We start from the raw sequence: 26,909 nt of genomic DNA, 5'->3' as shown, positions 1-26,909 counted from the left end.
CTCGAGCTCTTTAGATAATATTAAATATATACTAAAAATCAAACGGAGGCAAAATTACCCGAGCAGCCGAGTCCGGCGAGTCCTATTATATATTTCTATTATTTGAAAAGGAGCTGTCTGAATACTAAAATAGAATAATTAATACAATTTGATGTTTTTAACATTTTATAATTACAATAATAATAATATAACACACAATAATCATATGACGACACGAGTTTTTACAATAAGAAAGCCGTGTCGAATATAATAATAATATGATCGTTACACGATTTAATAATATATTTGTATTCCCATAAACATTCGTAATGTTAAAAATGCATAGTAATATCAAAGGTTAAATAATAATAACACACAATTCATATTTTACTTAAGAGTTAAGACTTTTCGCAGCACGACCACACTGCAGCGAGTATTATTTATTATTATATAATTATGTAACTTAGCGTCAAATAAATTGACCGTATAATTTAATATGATTTTTCATAATATAATAATTATCGTTACGTTTAAAACACCCTTCGAACACACATAATTTAAATCGTAAAAAAAAAAGAAACATTAAACTCGTTTATAAAGTCATTAACGATATACACACGTCACACGCTGTATTATTATAATAGGTTTATTCGTTTAGTATAATATTATAATAACATCATGTTCTACACTGCCACGTTTCCGAATCCAGCGTAAATGTCACGCATCGACAAATCCCGTATGTTATATTGTCCATGGGGACGAAAAAACAATAAAAATAAACGACGAAATCTATAGTGAAGGGGTGCCGGGTGGTTGGTGAAATTATAGGTTTGGTGATATGATGTGGCGAAATAAAATAATCATTTACACGCTAATAGGTAGATAGTTTGGTTAGGGTTCTACACACGTCCGAACGAATCACAAAAACTAAAAACAGAACTAGAATATTGTCAGGTGCACTGCAATAATATAATTAATATCACTATTATTAAGTAAGTAGTAACACTGACACACTGTTAGCAGAGATTCTAACACGTTTCTCGGATAAGTCAATGTTTAATATAAAGCTTAATCAAGGGAGAAGATGAAAAATCAATTTTTTAATTCAACTAAAACAGCTATTAGTCAACTTCTTGAATATTTTGAATTACAGTTATTTTAATTTTTTATTTCATTTAACAGTTGTATTACTAAACAGTTAATAAAAGTCATAAATATATGAAAAAATACCAAGATCCGAATTCCCTCAAAATATGCGTCACCAGAGTATAAGCATAATTTCGGTTCCATGACACTCCGAATGTATGAAAATTTTATGTATGATAAATTTAACTACTGTAATCGTTTATGTATGATCTTAAATATTCTACGTTCAGACGTGTGAATAATACCTATCACATCACTTTTTAAATTTACATTTTAGAAATAAATATATAAAACAAAGTCGTTATTACTAAATATTAAATAATAATAATAAAGATAGCAACCATCTATACATATTGTTATAATGTGAGTATTGTATTACTGTGTACAACAATTATGTAGGTATTTAATGTATGCAGTAACAGATATTAAACATAAACTTTTTACCATATTAATAGGTCTATGATATTATATGTATAATATTATTATGTTTTAATTAATTTTTATAATATAAAATATTAACTCGAGATCTATATATAAATATAATACATCCATAATAATAATGGATTATATAACACTGAATAAAGAAAATTGTTGTTTTCATAAGTCTACTAACAATTATGTAATCTAAATGTCTATACCATATGGTTTATTTTTTATTACAAAGGATTATATTTTTGTATCAGAATCACTATTATTATTCTTAAACACAATTTACATTAATAATTCAAAATATATTTTATATATTATTATTTATTATATAGGTATATAGTAGTAGTACACAATTATTATAATATTATTTATATAACCATAGTATTATACTAATAATCAACACATAAATAAATCACACGCCTTTATGTATTTTAATTTAATAAACCATTTAAAACCAAAACAAAATTAAAATCGATCAAAAACTTATATCAAAACACAATTTATAAAATCATATTCAATCATAATATGATAAATATTGTATTCCTTAAATATCTAATTAACACGTTTGATATTCATTTTTTTTCCGGTATTATATAATAAATATAGGTAGTAAACTCATATCATACAATCTGCAGCCTTCGGAAAAATTAAATTGTTTCTTTCTGTCCTTAATATTGAGTAATCGTTTGTGAATTTCGGTTGATTATTATTTATGCTAGCTATGCAATGTGTTTCATGTGGATACGCATACAGTATTCACCCATTCACTATGTGTATGATAAATATATTTAATTCTATTGGGTTATTGTCTTAATCAATAATTTATGCGTCAACCACAACAACGCGATGCCTATAATATTAATATATTACTTAATCGTAATACCACACAAAATGGTAGAGTGATAAAATATTAAATGGAATCAATATCAATTAATATTTTAAGTTTCAACAAATCAATGGTAATTTATATTATATATTTTACCCCTATATATCATCTCTATAGTATTATATAGTCTTGAAATGTATACTTGAACCGAAATATCATCATAATTGAATTAAAAAATATAAAATTACTTTTTTTTTACTTTCGCTGATACTTTAATCCGAAATTGCAGTTTCGCTGAATGAATAAATTATAATATATAAGTCATCATATATATAATGCGTGGACAAATGCCTGCTATGAGTTTTAAAAATCATTCGACATTGCACAACGGGCTGTTTTTTAATATTGTAAAATGGAATTCTATACGACTATATTGTTTACCGACAAATCTACTAGTTATACCAATTGTGCTAGTGTAATACCTACGTAAATTCCTATAATTCTTTTTTATAGTTTGTTTTCACACGTTTTCTTTAAATTATTTCTTATTAACTATAAATTATAATAACTATGATTTTTCTAACCCACATATAGGTATATAATATGTATATCGTATATGTATAGTATAATATGGCCATACAGGTAATATAAAATAATAATAATATCAATACATTCCATAGATTAATAATAATGATTAGTCTCAACGTCAACACAGGCACGCATACGCTATGCGATATTCATCATATTATGTATTAAAATATATCAAATATGGGTAGGTATGTATTATAGGTAGATATAGGTAACAATAATAATTATTTTATTATTAATTAATATCAGCTACACAATATGTATGAAGTACATACCATACGTTCAAACATATCGTTTACTTGTATAAAACATTTATCTAGAAATAATATAAAAATATTGTTCCCCGTGTAAGGAATATCGTGGAAGTATGAGTTTTGAAAAATTTGAGTAAACAACTCAGCACGGTCATCGAGGTCGATTTCCGCAGGGGATTAATCGAATGGGTTACAGTAACACAAGCGTGCGCGCACACACATACACACATACACACATACACATAAGGTAAGTGCATCTCATTATTCGCTGCATTACTTGTCTGTGCCCTGCAAAATGCATCTCGTCTTTAGGTCCGTGTACCGTCTACAACATACACGATGAATTTGGGACATATTATGACTATAGGTATTTTTATTTTTTAAAGTTTATTTAATTAAAATATTGTCGAATCCTCCACACTATAATCTAGCCATATAGGTACACGGTGCCGCCACTGAGTGACGTTTGACGAGAGACAAAAAAAAATTCCCACGCGAAGTCGATAAGTATATATGATGATATATATTATAATAAGTACGGCCACCCTTGTGTCACTTTTCTGCCACTGATCTGAACGTCATGATGGAATATAAAATACTTATTGTAATGATCAAACGTGAGTTCAAAATGCGAGCATACCTTTAATTATCGAAGGACCTATATTATAAGGACTATATTTGTAGAAATTTATAAAACATATATAATGTATGTGCGCAATGGCCATAATACTCGTTATAATGTGTAAAGATATTTTTTTCAGGGTTGCACTCTCGCATGGCATCATTGAATAGGGCCTTTCGACCAAACCTATTATTTCTATCGGCTACAAAAAAAAAAAAAAAAAAACAATCTCAGACAATCGATCACTCGTAATCCTATCCCTCCCCGGACCATTACGACAAGTTATGCCGCTTTTTACAAACTTACGGCCTCTCTGCGAGCACATAACATACTATATTTTGTTAAATTATTAAAATAGAGAATTGCACCATTATACGCGTATTTAGACCATTGAATTTAACGATATTAGTAATATTACACTATCGTTTCTTATGTACATTTCTTATCATACTCGCACGCGTTGCTTATACGTCTAATCGTGTCCCCTGTGCGTTAATTCCTTCCGGACGTTGTATCAGCTATTCCGATAGCTCAACTGTCGTGGATATGGGTTCCGGACAGTTACCGCTACCGCTATTCGTCGCAGCCGAATGATGGACCAGCGCTCTGTGTTCGATGCGGCTCACAGACGACGCTTTTGACTTATCCTTAGAGTTCAACGTGGTCTGACTGTTTCTGGAACATTCGTCCTGTAAGGCACGACAAAATTATATCAATAACATAATATAATTACATACACATATACCTATATCGAAGAGCTGTATATTATACAAATATCGATCCGTAACAATTAGTATTATTAATTATTATGTTGCACGATCAATAACTGTAAATTTATAATGATATGTCATAATATGAAATCGATACACTATTAATTAGCATATTTGTTCGGAAAGTAAATAGAAGAAATGTAATTCAATACTGCACATTTGTTTCGAGATGTACACGGATTTCAAATTTAATAATGTTTAGTGCATATATGCAAAATCTGATTAAATATATTTAATCAGATTTTGCAAAATTTTTGAATAAATCATTTTTGATTAAGTAATGACTTATATTTTTTATCTTGATATGGCTTAAAATATTTAAGATTTTGGACTTTTTCCAGAAACTTATTATGAAGAAATAAACTTAATAAAAAATGTATACATTCCCTTTATTTTTCGTTTTTTTTTTATGGTGGATTAGGCTTAATAAAAAAAAACAATTTGAAATCATAATTAATTGATTTTTAGAGTTGTAGGTTAAATAGTGTAGGTATATATTTTTACATAAATCATTGCGTATAATATATTAATATATATTTTAAACAATATATATTCAATTGAATACTTCAACTTTTATGTGTGCACATTTTGAAGTTTTGCATTTTGTAGCTCATGAAGTCTCGAAACTTGACTAATTCCCTTTAATTTCACACATGATGGAGCTATTACCTTGGTATAAAATATTAATATTCTGTAATACTTTAGCCTTCCAACCCTCTATCTCACAACCAAGTAGTTACTGCTTCTAACTAGCTATACCAATGGCGTTATTGGCATTGCTATTTTTTTCGCATCGATATAAGTACTACATATACATATGATTGAAAATCGTTATTTGACCCATATTAGGTACTATATTACTATATTAGTATTTTTAAAAAAGATGACGAATGTCTGTGGATTGTGGGTCATCGGTGATAAAAATATATGTTTTATAGATCGACTTATTACGGATTTAACATGAAAACACTGATTGTACGTCATTCATCAACGCACGACATTATTCAAAAAGTCAACATTTAACGTCAATATAATATTATGTTATTATGTCACTTTTAACAGTTTAATTATATACATTATTTCGCATTTGAGCTATAGTATATAAATTCAAATTTACGTGATTTAATTAGATTCGACACATTTGTATTACCCGTAGATCTAGGATTGGCACTTGTTGTTCGAGGAATTTATTTTATTTTATTGATTGTATTATTTAATTAAATTTATTAAATTTAAAAAAAAAACCTTTATAATAAATTATGTAAATTAATGGTATACCCTAGCTGTAGTTAAATTACAAACAGTTTTTATCATTAATTAACCAGACCGCGGTTCAATAAAATATACAAAATACGTGCTCTTAAAATAAATTATCAAACCTTTGAGAATATAAGTTTTTAAGTCAAAACTATTCTATAATAATTACTGCTTAAATAAAAGTTTAAATATTCCAGTATGGAAATATTTAAAATTAAATTTTACAATTTATACAAGAAAATAACACTTATTAGATCAAATAACAATGAAAATTAAATATTTTATGTTTATGTACAACTTTCTTTTACTATCGTAATATATTATACATAATTTGTAACCTTGAATTTCAGTTATAGGCTAAATGACAATAATTCATTTTTACGGCATTTTCTTCAAAAGCAGAACAATAATAAAATAAATATTTAGGACTTATCCCAGGCTTATACTTTATACTACACAGCAACTAAACATAAAACATAATTCTTGACTATACTGAATCAACCTTTGGTCCAGGCGAACCATGTATAACATAAATCCATTCAACATAATATTATATAGGGGATTTTGATATTAGGTATAGGTACTCTCTGACTCCACATATAATACGTGACGTGAGGCGTTATCCCCGATACAATGAAAACCTGCTGTGCAATATATAAATAAAACGAACCGTGGTCAGAGTGAAAAGTATAATTTATTACGTTTTGAATTTGTTACGAAAAATAAGACGTTAATAAGATGAATCGAATTGTATGGAATATTATGTATTAGAATACGACGAAGACAGCTGGAGTTTGAACAATAATAATAATAATACCGCGAATTTTATTTCGAATATTACTTTTTAAGATGTATGGGTGGTGTGCGTGTGTGTGTGTTTGTGCAGTGAATATTTTTTTTTATTTACTTTAGAGCTATTTTGTATTAGTTGTTCGGTCGAACAATGACTAGGTGGAGTGCCTTTTGCTTCTCTGTTCTTTGTCGAATGCCTTCTCTGCTGGTCCCTTTGATACCATTTCAAGTTGTATGTTTTCACTGATGATGTGCTGTGCACAGCTGGATCGCTGCCAGTGCGGCCATAACCTATAGGTATATATATTAAAAGAAAAATTGACAATTTGTCATCAGGCCACAGGCTACAGAATGCGTGGTCGTTCTGCACCAGATGCGTGTGCATATAATGTGTTATGTGGACGCGGTTTATAATAATAATATATTGTATTATGTAGCTTATAAAATGATGCGATTCGTGTTTATTATGTTTAGGTACCCAATTTTTTTGCCCTTTTTGTCCTGCCCGGCGAGGCCGTTGGTGACTCCGACGTAGATGGCCGGCAAGAGATCAATATGAAAGCAGCTGCCCTGGCAGCTCCAACCCTGTTGGTCTCATCGTCTTTGGCCTCCGATTGACCGACACTACTCTCATCTTCTTGTTGGCCATTGGCCGCCGCAGAGTCTGACGTGCCGTAATGTTTGCTCGAAGATGCCTCTGTAAACACGGGGCGAAATTAAAATGTCACAGAAAAATATACTTGCAAATCCTGCGATGAACAGGTTGAATTCACCATATATTCGTTTTATCACACGTATACAATTTTTTTTTTAGGTTTGTTAGTATTTTAAGACCTGCATTTTACTCAAAACATTCATTAATTTTTCCTACCGTGAAATCTATTGGAGTAGTTTTGTGAAGCATATAGGAGCGCTATAAAAAGTTTTTACGCGCTGTTTGGACAAAACGACCGCAGATTTCTACTATTATATTAGGTACTGTGTTTAGAATCGGCATAATGAAGTACTTCAGGAAAACGTCGCAACTGCAATATTCAAAGTATTCATAATAATAAATCTTAGCTAATAATTATATTATGACCAAACTTTCAATCGTATTAAAAAACTAGATAATTAAATCTCAAATGTTTTGAGTAGTTTAACGGTTCATAACTAACTATATTTGTTGTAAGTTTTTTGACATGGCAAACGGAAGTCATATGATGTCAAAAACTTTACTTAAATTAATGAAACGCATAATAAACTAAGAAATGAATATATCTCTAACAAATAAAAATATAATAAATGAACAGAAGCGGTAATGACTAGGATAATGTAATTTACTAACTAAAAATAAAAATATTTTTTATCATTGGTCCCATTAATGTTAATAATTTCAAGTGCTTATTGCTGTACCTGTCACTTATCAGGCCTTAAGTTAGACATGTAGGAAAACCTTGAAAATGACTATCGAGATATCTACTAGGTACTCAATATTCATACTATCATACATTTATATAAAATACATAATATAACTTATAACTATACGAGTACACTGCGCGTATTAATAATATAAACACCCTCTATAATATGTTAACTTTTAAAAAGATAGAATAAAATTTTTAAAAATTCAATCAAAATATTTTATACCATAATAGTGTTCTATATTCGGTGAAAATGTCTAGCTTAAAAGAAAGTTGTTTGTAAGGTACTTATTTATAGTGAAACTGTTTTAAGTTGCACGGTGTACCTATAGTGCACACTTTTTATACGAATGTTTAGATATCATTATATCTACGTTTATAGTAATTCGTTTTCGATGAAATGTTATTCAAGTTTCGACGTATACGGTTCAATGTAGGCGAATATACGGCGAGTGGAGGTACTTATACTGGGCAGGTATAAATTTAGACAACAATATACAACAACGCAACGGTTGACGGCGCGTGGCGTGATGAATGAAAACTCATAGAAACGAAATAATAATCTATAAGGGGAAAAAGACGCAGTTTACCTATTTTACCCGCGAAACGAATAAATTCAGGTCCACGAAACGGTGTTGGCGAGGTGGAAAAAAATAAATAACAGCAGAGAAAACAGAGTTGATCGTTCATCACTGTCTCCACCCGCGCCCACTTTCATCGCGACGACCCGACCACCACTGTACCGCACCGACCGTTTACAATTACTAACGGTGTGCTACGGTGGAGATATATAGAGTGGTAGTATATAGGGAGGGCACACAGGCACACACATAAATATATATGTATGTGTGTGTAATAGTACTATAAATAGAGCCGATTGCTGGTCGTTGGCCGATGATGATCGTTGCCATTACGTGAGAGGGTTGTAAACACGCGTCAGAATGGTACAGTTCATGAATTAATTCACGCAGGTAGACGCACGTTTAATACGTGAATCCGTGTAAATATATAGGTACGTATGTACATGAACATATATTACATAACCCATGTATAGGTACCTATCTATAATACAGAGTGTGCAGTATAGTGTATAGGTACGCGTGGGCTGCTGTAGACGAGGGAGAGACGTCACGGCCCACTCTGTATAATGCTGTATGCGTAGGTACGTAGTTCGTATTATACACATAAACACGATAGGTAGGCGGGAATACCAGGTGGCCTCTTTCCGACCGAGTGCTGCCCTCATCCCTCGAGTCTTATCCACCGGCGGGGGAGGAACATCGACCACCCCCACATCATCGACCGGTGCGCGCGCACACACAGACACAGTCACACACACACACATACACGCGTCACGCCAAAAATCGATAAAAGGCGACCTACTAGTTTGACGTGAGCACAGCAGCTTGTTCGGATATAAGTTGGTGGTCGGGAAATGCCGAGGTCTGGAGGCCGTGGACAGGCGCAGCCCGAAACAGATGAGCGCCGAGAACACTAGCAGGCCGACCACGACGCCGAGCAGCGACGAACCGCCAGCTTTGCCGTCCGAATCGTCTGCAAGATGACAACAACAAACATAAACCAAAATAACATTATAATGTATTTACACTCAGTTACAAAAATACATCGTACGATTATAATAAAATACACCCGAAAATACTAGGTCGCTTAGGTACTTTACTTTACTTTACGTCCTGCACTACATCAAAATATGTGTGTTCGCACGTGGTACATACAATTAAAATATATTATGTATTCATTGTACATATGTTTACCAATAACGTATTAAAACGTAAATCATTTTCGGTATTCGTCTTCATATTATTATTAGGTATATTATATTATGACCATACGAAATAAGGTTATAAGTACATAATAATATATAATAATACATCATATAAATAAACACGCACCTTGGGCGCAAAAACTGCTCCTGGCGTTGGTAGGCCTGGAAACGGTAACGATGTGGTAGCCCTGTTTGCACTTGCATATTGCGTTGTGGTCCACCTGTGCGCACACCGCGTGCTTGTCATGCAACTGACACGTGTCGTCTTGGAAACACTGATCTCCCAACCCTGCAATCACACAGACGGAACCATATTAAAGTATATATTCTCGTATTATACGTAAATAAGACGGTAATATAGTCAATTTTGAATTTTCCATAACTAAGTTGTTATAATATCGAATATCCTGCTCAATAATATCATATTGTTCGGATAATATTTACTAACTTTTATATTTGAATTTCCCGCCCAAAACACGGTCACGGTGTTATATTATTGTTGACCTAAAAACCTATTCTTTTGTATGAGAATTAATCGAACACCAAACGTGTGCTGTATAACATATTAAACTTTGATATATATTTAACGCAATATCTATCTTGATTTCAAAAAAATAGTGTATTTATATACATTTACACGAAAAAAATTAAAGTGGGTAGATACACTGTAGTATAGTATACACTATAATAAATAATAATATAATGACTGGTGATAATATAACCTAATTGTTCGTATACCACAATTCAAAATTGTACATTGTACTTTAAAACCATGTCGGAAAGAAAAAAATGTTTAGCAAGGTCCTAAAAATTAAAATAATGTTAGTTGATTTTAAACTATCGAAATTTCAATTAAGTACTGCTAAAATCAGATGTAATCATTATCTAAATATACTACCAAGGTACCTGTATCACTAAAACGATGTTTTAAATTCAATTTTTCTTTTATTTTGTTACATTTTATATTTATATACGAACCAAATTTACAAAATATTAGAGAATTTTGATTTTTTTTTTTTTTTATTAAATTAAAGTGTTTCTGACATACAAGGTCATCTAACTTATTGATATAATAAAGAATTTTTAATATCATTAAGTTGTTAAGCGTAAATTAATTACAATATATACAGTAAATTGAGAATTTTGATAAATTACATATTTTTTAAATTTCTGTGTTTAGAAAAATGTTTGCTCAAACACAAAGCAAAGAAAAACAATTTAATTTAATTATTAATTTTATGAATAATAATTTTATAATCAAATTAAATAATATTGATTTCGTTTAAATGATTAACTTTTTTTTTTAAAACATAATCAATGCATGTTGAATGAACTTCATAACCAACAAATTAATCTTTTCAATTTCATTTAGATATTTATCACTAAATAAAAATAAAGTAATATTGTTTTAATCGGGTTATGATACTTAGAAATGTTCTCTACAAATACCTATTATCTGCATCTTGAAAGTGATTTAATAGAAACGAATCAACATTCAGAAATTAAAAATCAAATATGTTATAATAATATAATTACATAGTTATGTCAATGGAAATAATAATGTAAAGAAATACTCGTATTTAGGAATAGACAAAAATATTAATGTAAATAAAACTTCTATTAATTTTTATTTTTTTGAAATTTAATAATATAAAATACAACCTTATATTGTAGTTATATATAAGTTTATTTATGTATCAATTTATTGTATTTTGTATTTTTAGTATAAATTAATAACCATCTGTTTCCAACATAAGTCTGGATTATAGAAATAGAAAGTAGATACTTCAATTGTTTATTATTTTATATATATTTTACGTGTTGTTTAATAAATGGTTAATAATTGATGAAAAATATATTCCTGATAAAAATAAATAAATAATAATAATATGCTATAATTTATATTATTTGTTTAAACATTGAAACCCTTCAATTTATTTGCTTATTTAAGTTCATATTCATCATCACAAGTATTATATTTACTTTGTCTTGTAATCAATAAAAACTTGTTGGAATGTACATAATACGGTAAATTTAATCAGTTAAGCCATATTCTCTTAATGTGTATCATTATAATTTTATACCCTAAAGACTAAAATATAATATTAAAAAGAGTAAAATGAATATATTATTATAATAATTAGTAAATAAGTAAAATTATAAATATTTACAACAAAATATAATGAATACCTACTAAAACTAAGACATATTTATATACTGTATATTTAAGATACTAAGCAGAGTAATAATGAATGTATATTTTTTTTTGTTATACAGTATTAATTTCCAAAGCTAAGACTAAAAAATGTTTTGTTTTGATTGTAATTTATATTGTTTAAAATGTTCACATAAACATTGTTCAAAAATAAAACTTGAAGCATTAAACTTCAGTTAGGTTGTAATTAATGTTTTATTTTAAGCTATCTTACAAAATTCGCCAAACAGTATTTGTGAATTGGAAGCGTATTAGTAAAAAATTAATTCAAATACAATACGTAGGTATAATACGTAATTACGTATCATAACCATTTAGCATACATTGAAAATTAGGAATTTATGACTTTATTGGACCAAATACGGCTTACAAATATAATGCTTTATAAAAATATTAATATTATAATAAAAATAAATGATGGATGAGATTATGATAGTATGATAATAATAATAATAATTTATTAATCATAACTTGTTAGTCGTTATAGCTAAATAATATTACATATTAATATCTATATTACCTAATACACTGTTATTGTACACATGTACGTATCAAAATTGCCTATTTTATGCGCCGTCATACAAATGTTATTATGTATAATTAAAAGCTAGTTGTTACGGCCTTTTAAAATATTGTTTAAAGTGTTAGGAATCAATAAAAATACTTATTATATTTATGATTACGCAAACACATCATAGGTAGTGAAATATGTTAACTGTGCAAAATTACAAAACAGTGCTACAATATGCACATAACAATATTAAAAAAAAAAAATTTATAATATTCAATCATCGCTCGATTTGTATTATATTAATTTTTTTGTTTTTGGAGCAATAATTTGTAACGATTGGAATTCGAACAATTCGTAAAAGAAAAAAATCATCTATCCAATATCACTACGTTTACACTGCCACGCGCATTTATTGAAACGACGCAAAATGTGATATATATATATATTATATATATATAAGGTGAATAAATGCAAAAACGTTTTTTCCGCCGTGGCATACATAGATTAAACAGTTGCGTCAGTTGGTGCCCGTTGTTTTTTTCACATCGATTTTTTATATATTTTATTTTCATATCCCCTCGTTATCGGCTTACACTTACACTACACAAATATTGTCGCATTAACGTTTCTAAACTTAGGTTACATCTATTGTTCGCAAAAATTATTCAGTGAAGATGGATATTTTTAAATTACTGTCTAAAAAACAAAATACATACACGGATTTTTTTAATAAATTGTTTTATGATCATAAAACGGGTTTATTTTCACGATAAATACATATGCTATTTTATTACAGTTTAAAATTATAAGCATTTACTATAATTGTAGTTGAGCAATATGGCACAATGTGCATGGTGCTCCATATAACTGTGGTATATTATACTCATCTAAACTTTTAATAACTTAACTTAATTTTAACTTTTGACCATAGTAAACATTCAAAAAAAGTAAACATCTACGAATTGATAAATTATAGATATAAAATTGATATGTATTATACACCTATATATGATTTTTTTAAATTTGTTTTTTTGGTTTGATGATTTATTCAAATAAAATAATATGTATTCAAAAACACAAAACTGTATTAAAAAAAAAAAGATTATTAAATAGTATAAGTGTTATATCTGTTACACTTCTCTAAAAGTCTTAAATGTAAATGTTGCAAGTACATAAATTCTAGTGGAAAACTTTGCCTATTTTCTCATTTAGCCACTTAAATATGTGGAACATGTAGTTCAGAACATTTTCAAACACAAAACAGCGAGGTAGTAATATTTTAGTAATTACGTTTTATCATTTAAATGGCGGAAAATCGTTTACGTGCATAATAATGATTATGACACTGTTAAAGTTTTCTATAGGTACATACCAATAATATAAATGGACTATAAAATATTAACATATATGTAGGTATAATTACGTGCGTGACGTGACATGCAGTTTAACGTATATTTTATCGATCATTGAGTATTTCATATTATTGAACACAAGAAACTTATGTTAAAGTAACATCGCTTACAGGTTTCTGATGAAAAACTATTAAACAAAGTATAAATGAATAAAATATATACAATGTAAACTGTAAAGTAATTAAATTTTAATATATATTTTAGCGATGTCATAGTTTATGAATAAATAACAATTTTAAATGGGTTGGTTCATAATTTGCAATAGTTTATTTAATTTTTAAGCACCTAGCTATAGTTAATTTGAAAAGAATACTTGATTAAAAGTTATAAGCAATAACTATATTATTTCAAGTCAATTCAATGAATATATTAGAAATACAAAATAGGCAACACAATATATTTCTATAAAAGATTTAGAGAAACTTATTCAGTTATAACCCATTATTTACTTACAAAAACTTAAAACGGTGTTATAATATATACATTTTTTTTAAATTCATGGTTAAGCATCAACAGCTATGGTTTTTAGCTTAAATTTATATAAATATTAGTTATAATTAACAATAAATACATAGAATTCACTAGATTGAATTATACATATCAATACGTTTGAGAACTAAAATAATTCTATGGCTGATTTCGTAAATGGGCTACAGCGCTTCGAATAAATTAATATACATTTTAAGCTACAAGATGTAACTAAACGATTATTTTTAAATATCTTTTCAAATGAATCATATTAGGTAAATTTTTTAAAAATGGAAATTACATTTTTTTATAGTCTGCATATATTTTATAACGTTAAAATTAAATTAATAACAATATCAATCTAACACTCAAATCTAAAAATTAAATTATGAATGTACCTTACTAAATAATAATTACTGTTTTGTAAATTGAGCTTATATTAATAAAAATACAACCTAATTATATATTTGAGAGTAACTATAGCTCAAATCAAAAATTATATGAAATTATTTATTTGATATAAAAGAATCTATGTTTGGCGAAAAACACGTCACATATCCCAACGAAAATCATTCAGGTTATTTGTGCATTCCCATTTCCCACTTGTTGCCCTGATTTAATGGAACCGATCTCAATTTGGCGAGGTGATGAAAAAAGATGCACACAATCAGCGGGTTCTTTTGTTGTACTAAGTTTATACTTCACAGATATGTTAATTTAATTATCTGAGCTCTGAAATAATACCTTACTAATAATCACACCAACCATCGTGATATCACATATTTATACCTAATTAACTACCAGTGAATAAAAATTATGGATACAAATTCAGTAGTGCCCTTCACTTTTACTTGGTTTAACTTAAATGTATTTATTTATAGCTAATTAGGTTAAGAATGTTTTTCAATGTTTTTGATTCAACAGCTATCTAAAAGTGAAAGAGATATATTTTTTTTTTTCATCAAACGCTTAAACAATATGCATGGTTTTGTGTGAATAAAAAATCTGTTCGCTGTTTCAAATTTTCTGAAGTATATTTGTCATATGAAATAATACTATTTCCTCATAAATGTTATGTTCCATCTTCCATGATGCATATCTAAACACAAATCTTAAATTTTTTTTGAATATTCTCTCAGTTTGTACATTTTGTCACATATACTCGCTACACAATGCTTTCTCTGACGTCAGACTGTATGATTTACATTGTGATTTGCTACAAGTACACTGTCATGAATATTATATTATTACACAACAGAAGTTAAGTGGGTACATATAAGTTTATTTAGTTATCTAGTTATATTATTATATATTACGACATTAACATTATCATGATTTCTCCAGTCTTCATAATATAAAAATGTGGGTTTACGCATTTATACTTTATAGTATTCGTTATCTCCACGTTTTCGGTCTGTTCTGTGAATACTATAATTTATTGTTCATTTTCAGTATATCCTGGTTTTTTTTTCCACTTAACTTTAATGATAAATAAATTCAAAATTCTTTATTCATAATCAGTATCGCGAGTATTGAACTATTGAAGCGTCATAAACTTATAGCGCTGCAGTGGTGTTGTAACTAAATTAATATGGTTATTCACTTAATACTTCATTAAATGTTCAATATTTTTGTTATTACTTATTTAGTGTTATTTTGTTAAGTCTGATACAAATCATATTGCTGCTAGTGTTATTTCTTTGATTTGCCAATGTCATTAATTTTAATGATCTTGATTGATTACACTTCCTAACATTTTGCAAATCTTGGTGACTATTTTATTTATTGTATCATAATATGACGATTGAGGGGGCCCCCGCATTAATTGTCCCATGACCCGGATCCCAAAAATTAGGATGGCTTTACTCATTTGAGAACATCACTCAGAAAATCAGAGAATTATCTTTGTTGTATAATAGATTTCAATAGTGTAACTCGTTAAAGTAGGTTATTGTAATGGATGTGTTCAATTTTAATTCAATAATTAATCACTGACCTCAGACAGGCCAGTAGGCCACTGAATATAATTTTACGTTTTCCTCTTGTTTTTATTTATTTATGATCAATATTAAGAACAACATTGAGAATTTCCTACTTTTCACTCCTTAAAGTACCAACCAGATAAGGTTTCTAGGCAGTAATCACCCTCAATGTTGAAGATTGTATGAAATCACTGCAGCTCTAAGATTTACATAAGAAATCTAAGTTGATAATAAAAAATATTTCCTTTCTGTACACCTAATTAAAAATCATAAGAATTAGAATATAAATAATTAAAATAAATGGCACTGAAGATGGAGGTGGGTTCGTTCTTGTTAAATCATAATTTACATGTACAATATAATACCTCTATCAAATCTGATGTGTGCATTTTTATGATAATTCAATTTTATTTTAGTATTAACTATATATATTATACACATAAATTTATATACTTGTAATAAATACACATAAATTGTTTAGTCATCCATGTATCTCGACCGATACAATACTATACATTTATTCATTGTTTGAGCATTAACGGTCGTTTCCCGGGCATTTATTTTGTGACGTTGTGGGCATCTGGACATATTAACAATTACCAATATGCATGACCTAAAATGGTAAAACTATATTAATAGCGGCTTATTGGATAAACCAGTCATAAATTAGGTAAATTAATTAATCAGTAATGCAAATATTTCAAAATTAAATACGGTTTATATTTTTATGTCCGAAGTATAATTTAATAACGTTTTTAAGCGATCAACGGGTCAAATAATAATCATTTAAAAAGTTTATAATGACGCCAATAGATTATTCAAAATGAATATATAATTTGACCGTAGTCATTTTCCTCCAAAAACGAGATACTATTTTCCTCCACTATCCATTTTCCTCCAACGAATAATAAATAAAATAATAAAATGAACAGTATAAATAATTTATACATAGCAAAAAAAATGTTGATTTTTGTGATTAGTAAACGGGTAGCCATACCTACTCTGTATATCAGTTGTCAGCTGTCATATATTTATTTGATTTTCGTTAAATCCAGTTTATGATACTCTATTAAAATATCAGATGGGTTTGTTATGGGGTAGATATATAAAAAGCATTTGACTTCACTTCAGATTAGGTTCCAATCCAGTTTCCAACTTACACGTAACAATATTCTTAACCGACAATTTATTTAAAATTATTTTTACAAGGATTTGTAGACTAAATTATCAATATTCAACTTATTCAAAAAATTACTGAAGTTTAAAATGTTAAAATCAAAAGTTTTTATTTGAGATTATTTAAAAGTTTATACAAGACAAAATCAGTAATTCTACATTCAAAAGATATTTTTAAAGCAAGATTATAGCAGTTTTACTTCCATAAATTCAGTTTTTTAATTAATTTCAGAAAACTTTATTTTTAAAGTTTGATAAAATAAATTATAAAAAAAAAAGTGATTTCTTGACTATCGTTTAATTCTTATAATAGTCCTTACTTTTTAGAATATATAAGAAGCAGGGATTTTCTGTAATAATTATGTTATTATTTGCAATAGTAATCATTGAAATAGCAAAACAATATAATTTAGAATCCTGAATCACTAATTGTTTCATTAAAAACTTTTCTTGAAAGATTAAATCACAACAACTTTGAAATCACAAGTATAATACAATTAAAACTTTTCATTATGTATTATAATTTCTTATTTTAAAAATATCAACGCTTAAGAAAAAAAGTATTAAGTACAATAATTTAAATTAACGCTTTTCAAAAATATTCATTGAGAAATATATAAATTCAATTCAATTTCCATTTTAAATCATTCTATATAGTCTTCACGTCTGTGATGGGTACTAATATAGAGAATGAAAATATAAATTTTTTCTTAATTATCATACTATTATATTCGTATTAGTTATTTTTATACGATTTTTTAATTTTTTTTTTCCTATACATACATTATATTAGTTCTTAAACATTTAAAGACTACAGCAATTATCAACTCAAGTTCATAAGTACGACGTGCAAAAATAATTTGAATTTTTATTAATAATAAACATAAGAGGAAGTCAGCGCAATATTTGTTTCCTCTCTCAGACCCACGCGCAATATAGATAAAACGCTTTCAACTTTTAATGGTTTTTAAGTAATCTACAAAAATTATAGATGATTATAATTTTGAGGGTATGATAAATTGGTTTTATATAACTTTACATTTCACTTTCAAAATAAAATAAAAATATTTAATTTAAATGATGTTTAGAATGTTTTGAGACAATATTTAGACAAATCGATACGTGTTACCCACAAAGAAATTATTCACTATTTAAGTTTTTGTAATGGGTAATTTTACTCTAAGGATACTCAAAAACACAAAAAATAATAATTCTGTGTAAATTCATTTTATCTAGTATGTTGTCAGAAAGAGAAAATAAACAGTGCGCTGATTTCCTCTTAAGGTATTATTTAACCTAAAAAAATTTTAACGACGATTATATAGAGAACAATGGTACTACGAAGCATATCGTGTATCTTTGATATATCCAATGAAAACACAGGTTTTATTTTAGTGGTACGTGAACCTTTTCAAAATGTGTAGTTTGTATTGTGATATAAATAATTTGAGAACTATTATTGTTTGAGACAATGGCCACGGTATTTAAATAATATGTAAGTTTTAGTCAGGACAAGACTGTAGAAACATAATTTCTAAATAAGTATATTAATAATACAGAAATAAAGAAACCTAAACACTCGATGAAGAACATAGGCCCAGTGACGTGGTATTTACGAAAATGTGTTATAATAACATAGTGTATTGATATTTAACATTAATTCCAATACATGATGTATTTTACAAACACATGAATTCTCAAAAAAACTAAATATATATAACGGAGGTATTATTGTATTTATATCGTAATAACAAAACATTTTTTAAGTTTCCCATTATCAAAAAATTAAACTAATAAAACATTTTTTTTTTTTTTTATTTGAATTAAGCCTCGGCAACTATGGCCATTGGCAACAATTTGTTTAACTCTAAATTATTTATAATAAGTTACATAATTATTAAATTCTATTAATAAGGTTAGACTTAGTAATAAAGGTTATTATTTGTCTTATATTGTCTGGGTGGAGGGCTTCTGACAGGATGTTTGAGATGCCTGCTTCCCGTCTATCCATTTCGTATGAGAGGCATTCAGTTATATAAAACATTTTGTTTAAAATGTAAAGCGCATGTTATAGTAAAACCAAAAAGGAACATTTTTATTTATATTAGTTCATGGTAATACATTTACAAGATTATCCATTAAAGCTCAATCTGTTGTATACATTATTTTTTTTTTAAACTTCATAATCAAAATTTAGAACACTCATCAAAATATCAAATAAGTACATACACAAATAATAATAAAAAAAATATTAACCAAATTTTAAATTAAACCGTAATGAATCATAAAATAAGACCAAAAGTAAAGGATTCGTAATTTTTACAATTTATGGGAGATAAAAATGTGTTAGTCCAAGTTTTAACGTGTGTTATACAAATGTTTTCTCACCAATATTTCCTTTAAAATAGTTTTACAATCTGATCAACTAAACTGATAATCAATAAAAATGTTCGACATATGTAGTAATAGTAATGTAAATAGCTAAAGAACCCGAGTTCATTATTTAACAATGTATTGTTTAGATTCTTGTACATACACATGTTAAAAGAATTAGTATAGGTACGTAAATTTTAAGTAAAAATAATTCACAATATTTTGTTTGCTTTTTGTAAACAATGCAGATGTGTTGTTCTTATGTGCTTTTGTGCTACCATAGTAGGTATTAGGTAAATATTACTTGGTTTAGGAATAGTAAATATTTCATTTTAAAATTAATAATGCAAAACTAGCTAACTAGTTTTTTTTATAAAACTAATATATACTAACATATTACTTGTATTACAATAACTATATTTAGCAATTAGTAACTAAGACTAACTATTTGATTTTTTTAATGCAAGTCAAAGTTTTTTTTATACGGCGAAAAATATTATCTTATGAATTTACGATATTAATATTATACATATTACATAATATATATATAACAAAAAAGACAAATAATACGAAATATGAAGAATTTCATACACGCAGCGATTAACGAGTTACGACTAACATGGAGTAAAACGTATATTTACTAAACGCGTAAGAAAAATATATATTCTGAAAGACAAAAAGAAGGAAACTTAGATATACCAGTTAAATAACTATCTACTTAAATGTATTATATTTTATAATACCATTTTTTATGTATTTATCACGTTTTTTAATTCAAACTCGTATAACAGCTTAAAAATATGCTGTGCATACTTATATTTTGATTAAAAAAATATATGCTGTGCATACTTATATTTTGATTAAAAAAATATATGTCTATAGCAACACTATATTTTTTTAATAAAAGGATAATTCACTTTTGAAATATCAAATTTGTTTTTTATTTTGCTATCGTGGAACTTTTTATGTTTACTAATTATAACAATTAATTTCTCGTTATTTATCAATTATACAATTCAGTATTCACCTAATACAATTTACCTTCGAATTTGTTCCTATAATATTATTGATGAATATCTACATATTATGTAAGTTTTTATATATCGGTAGTACATGAAATTCGATACTTAAAAAATTAATACATAGTTATCTCTGAGCGTATCTGTATAATATTACATGTTTGAAGAAAATAATTATTCGTGAACTGATTTATGGATCAACTATTATTCTTATGTTTTAATTCAAATATAAAATAATTGAATTAATTGATGACCTACATACCTTTTTTTTTTTTACTGATCCAGCAGACATAGATATACAATATTTTTAAAATAAATCTATTAAAAAATATGTATTAACTGTAATAAATTATTTAATTAGATTCGCATTAACAAATTCAAAAGCCAAGCTGTTTTTTTAACGATTATAACTGAAATATTCACAGTAAACTTGGTCAAACATATTTCAATCAAATATTGTAGGAGTTTTAAATAACATATCATATTTAAATTTCAAAAACACGTTAAATTGTTGCATAGATACTTTCAAAATGAATATCATATTTATAATACAACCTTTTACCAACTACATTTTTTTTTTTTTTATATAATCATTTTTAAAACAATCTATTCCGTGAAATGTTGTGTGATATGTAAATTGAAATATATCAACTTAACATTTAAAAAAAAAAATAAAAAGTTATGCATAAAATTAAATCAACAGGTGGCTACAAATTTGTATGCTTGTAAAACTGCAAAAGTCGAAATAATACTCATACAATTTAAAATATTAAATAACAATACATGGATTATTATCAATGAATGTTTTCTCTGTTCACGCTAACTTTTGATGGCTATAAGAATATTCTCAAATACTTATTGTAAAAAATTAATTTATATATTATATATAACTATCAATACAAATTACAATATCGCAACATTTTAAATGCAAAATATACAGTTATTATATATAAATAAGTACTCGTATAATATTATTCTTTACCTAAATGAAATTTATTTAAATTCGATATTAATATTTATTTATTTTGTGATTTCAAAAAAATATTTATAATAACTATTTTAATATGGATTAAAAATATCGTGCTTAAAAATGCTTGTGGTATATTAAAGTATAATAATGTTCACTTAAAAAAAATTATTTAATTTAATTTATAAATATTTCCGTTTTTACAATAAATTATTTACAAACAAATATTTCTTAAATTATTGCATTAGATAATGAAGTTATCATAATATGAAATTATGTAGATTGATATTTGATATGGATAAAAACAAAATAATATAGTTCAAAATCTTATATCGACAAATAAAAACTTGTTAAATTTAATTTATCATTAAAAAGATAAAATAATTTCATATCTAAATATGAAATATTATAATTTGCATTCAAATTTTTATACAGAAAATACTTGATTAAAGTAAACAATTAACAAAACATATACATATATAATGATTCAACACAGTATTGTGTCTAGATAAGATTTTCAATATATAAAAGAGAAACTAATAAAGTTGAATCACACTTTCAGCCCAAAAAAATAACTAAACCATAACTTCAGAATAAAATAAAAATAAATCATTTTAAAACCAATAAAATCAAAAAATTGTATGCAAATACTCAAAAACGTATACAACGTTTTTGTTAACAATAAATTCAAAAAGAAAAATAAATGAAAAATTTGTAATTTATTAACTTTTATAAAATCAGTTTTTGAACTATATAGAATAGCAGTAACATCTAACAACAACAAAAATGATACTACCTTATTAATATAAATGTATGACAAAAATTATTAAAAATATATGAATATTAAATAATTTTACAAACAAAAAGTTCGATTTACAAATTGGCTATTTTTAATGTTCCTAAAAAAAATTTAACAAATTTTCAAATTTGAAATTGTCGGTAATATGAATAAAAAAATGTTATTCTGTAATTGTAATGAAAGGACGTGTATAAATTATTAAGAAAAAAAAAAGTTGAAATATTGTTTAATGTCAAGTACTGTCAACATCAATATTTTTAATATCAGACAAAAAGTTATTAAATCTTGTCAGGGGTTTCTATTTCACTTGTGTACATAAATTTGTTCAGTGCATCTAATCGAGCATACTGGAATCAATATATAATCTATAAACATTATTATATACTTATTATGTAAGAAATATATTAAAAATTGTTAACATAAAACCGTGTCATCTAGGGATTTGTATCATACTAATTCAACGCTTATGTTAGGATGTGCATAAACAGCGTTTACCTAGTACATTTTTGATTGGTTTATATGGTGATCAATGGACAATGACCCTTCATGAGTAATTTGGTCATTGCGAGTGTGTGCGATTAGTGTGCTCAAAACCAGTGAAATGTCATTTGTTTATAGCCATGTTCGTAGGTTTAGTTTTTGACAAACTATATCCAGAATTGTTACAAGAGTATGGTTACAAGGCCATTATTTCAGTCTAAATAATTAAGCTATTCACAAAAATACGATGGCAAACTCATTACCCATTACCCAATACAATAAATTACTTTGGATTAAGTGCCTTATAGCCTTATAGGGATAACGTAACGTAACGTAACGACAACCTACAATACATTTTAGACATAACAAGTATATTGTAAGCATAATATACTAAAAATTCAAAAATCATAAAATAATATTTTGATTCAACTATAATAATTATGAACACTAATGTTCAGACTAATGGAATATCAACTTAAATAAATATTTGAGGTTTGTATAAATATATTATATTTATAATTGACATACAAGCCTTAAAGTTTATCTAAACCCAACACTTGCTAATTTATTATTAATCAGGACGAAATTGTGTAAGCTAAGAGATCATTTAAAATGAACTATACATACTAATATATTATCAACGAAAATAAAACGATATTAACGATATTTAATTCTGCAACACTGAATAAATAATGTACAGAAACTTCTAAATTTAAAAATATTTTAACTCACAATATATTTGTACGCTTATTTAAAAAAATTTTATTTGCGCCTTATTCGACTTATACTTTCCAGGAGTACGAGAACTTGATAAAACTATAATATTCCTATCTCATGACTAACACACCAATGACCAATGAACAATGATAATATTCACTTGAGTCTATAAAAAAATTATACTTACTATAAAATATATTATATAAATTAAATAAAAATAAGAATGAATACTTCAAACTTATTCTATATGTGATATTTCTATAGAAAAAAATATATATTTAGTTATATTGATACACTATACATCTATACCATGGCGTATAATAATATATTGCAATGATCGGCTGTCATAAATAATAATATATTAAATTATATGACCAAAACTGAAGAATGATATAAATTAAGTATTAGCTAACGTAGTTATCGATAACATTTGATTTTACTTCGGCAAACTTCCGGATACGGTTCTTCACTAAGTGGCGATTGTAAGTATAGGTACATTATATACTATGTATAATATAATAATGAGCTACCATTGAAATTTGTTGATCTTCAGCGGAAATTATTTAACAGCGGTCAGATCGTTTTAAAATAAACGGTAATTTCATGTATATATCAGAATATAGTATGATATATTCAATACCAATAATTACAAAAAGTATCGGGATTGAGATGTGAAAATACAAATAAAAACAAACATCTATACTTTTTATTTTAAGAATCAAAAATCAAAATTCTGTTAGTTTTATAGGCACAATGTGATTCAAAATTCTTCACCCGACTTCGAAAATTTGTATTTATTTTTAAATGTGCCCTTATGTATAGGTACTACGTTTTTACTGGGAAAAACTATTTTTTGCTGTTTTTATCACAATGATTATTAATTTTTTAGATTGCCCTTGAATTATCGTCAACCAAAGAAGCAGGGTATAAAGTTGTGTGTAGTACGAAATTAAAAAGTGTGTAATGCGTCTGTAGTGGTAAATTAGTAATTATTTTTTCAGTTTTCTTCATTTAATTTTCGATTGATTGGTTGATGTATTAATACATTTTGACATATTGTACAAATATAAAATAAATGCTAAAATAGTAAAAAAAGCGAGTAAGTGGATGTCGCTCTGCTGTACAGTAGTTTACATGTAGGTTACTGCAGTAATGGATGATATTAAATTTGAATTAAATCATAATATAATATCATTGTATACGATTAACGATTCTGAGCGGAGACGGTTTGTCAGTCTAGGATATTTCATAGTTTTATGCTATAATATTTATATTGCTATTATTCAAAATAACCTATACAATAAATTCCAAATTAATCAAACCAGATTCTTTATGTACACGACTCACTCATTGCAGACATTCATAAAAGGTATACGTATACAATTTATAATTAAGTATTAATATAAGTCATTAATGCGCATGGTATTAACTATTAAAACTAGAATATAAAGTATACTCTAGAAATTTCAAGCACCCACGAATAATTTTTTTTTAATTACAACAATATGACTAAAATTGTTATTCTATTGGTTAATTAATATGCATTTTTGTCCAAATTTGAAATTTAAAATAACTATAAAAAAAACTGTGTTTATATAGTTTTTAGATTATTTTTTTTGTCACAGAAGTAAAAACTTACGTGAAACCTTGTTTTAAATTTTCTAAGATTTGTACCCAATGAATAAAATGTTATCAACATTTAAAAAATACAAAACTAAAAAAACGGTAAATTTCAAATATCTATAAATAACTTAAAAATTGATAAAATATTTTGAAAATGTTGGTATCAAGTGTAGGAATTTATAAAATAAGCATATGGTGTGAATTTTAAGCTTCGAAAGCTTCGTTTCTGAATAACAACAAAATTTTAAATTAGAATATCGGTACAAGATAAATTGAGTGAATTCCCAATATGTTGTGATTCAAATGCTCATAAAAATTTAATTTGACTTTTCGGTATTTGATAAAAGTAAACAAACTCATGAAAAATCTTGTATTGAATTTTCAAATCTTAGATTTAAGAAGATAAATTTTTACGAGTTTTTAATTCAATAAACCTGACTAAAAGCTGATTTTTTCACAAACGTAACATTTTGTGTAATAAACGACGAGTGACTATTCTGAAATCAAACGGATAATCATGCATGGTATAAACTCGTACAGGTAGATCTATAATGGGGTTGCCGAGGGATAGGGTCGACTGATCAGAGTTTACATAATATACTGTAATATAACTTAACATAATATACACGCACAGCATGCATCATTGACCCGTGGACCTGGGAGCTTAAAAGCTGTGGTGGGGGAGGGGTTTGCGTCGGCGGAACGTTGCCGAGGTGGTAGTTGGGGTAGCGAGCGGTACGTTTGCGTGAGCCTGCAGAGGGTAGGTCTGACGGACGATCTTCGCCGGGACAAGCGAGGCGGACGGGACGGGACATGACGGACGGAAGTGCTACCTGTTTGTGCAGTGTCGTTGTTCGCGGTGTTGACGCGTTGATCGGCCAGCGCGCACGCGCACAACAAACACAACCATCGGATCCGTCTGGCGGCCAACTGCATCTCATGTCGTCGGCTCGTCGTGGTGATTGCCGCAACTGCGACGTCCGCGTCGTCAGCGGGAAGTCGTACAGGCACGGGGGATTACTCGATATAAGTATACGATGGTTTGAGTGAATGTAATTGTGTGACGACAATTATGGAAGCCCGCCGGCGACCGAGGGTCAGCTCGTCAACCCGCAATAGACCTTATCCGATATTACCGGATATGATACGGTAGAAAAAGCGGATATGGGCGATGTATGAACTGAAACGATAATAAACGCCAATTGCGAATTGATAGAAATCAAACGGAACTGCTGCAGACGATGTGGTGATGAGATGTGGCTTGCAGACAGCGCCGGATACGTGTCGGCGAAGAACTGCTGCCGTCGGTGGCGGC

General features: G+C 27.6%; 1 protein-coding gene across 1 annotated transcript; it reads right to left on the bottom strand.

Moving 5' to 3' along the window:
• Positions 1-147: 147 nt before the first annotated feature.
• Positions 148-26,909, bottom strand: LOC107162487 (uncharacterized). Its single transcript, XM_089219778.1, has 6 exons — positions 26,428-26,909; positions 9,980-10,141; positions 9,450-9,620; positions 7,142-7,360; positions 6,779-6,954; positions 148-4,533 (listed from the first exon to the last, which is right to left on the bottom strand). Exons 1-6 carry the CDS (start codon positions 26,528-26,530, stop codon positions 4,363-4,365), a joined length of 1,002 nt encoding a protein of 333 aa, XP_089075904.1. The 5' UTR covers positions 26,531-26,909; the 3' UTR covers positions 148-4,362.

This window comes from Diuraphis noxia, unplaced genomic scaffold (genome assembly GCF_037042655.1).
Source record: "Diuraphis noxia isolate RWA-SAM2 unplaced genomic scaffold, SU_Dnox_SAM2 contig0002, whole genome shotgun sequence".
Taxonomy (NCBI): Eukaryota; Metazoa; Arthropoda; class Insecta; order Hemiptera; family Aphididae; genus Diuraphis; species Diuraphis noxia.
Note: the sequence above shows the minus strand (reverse complement) of the source record. Positions and strands in the feature narration are given on the sequence as shown.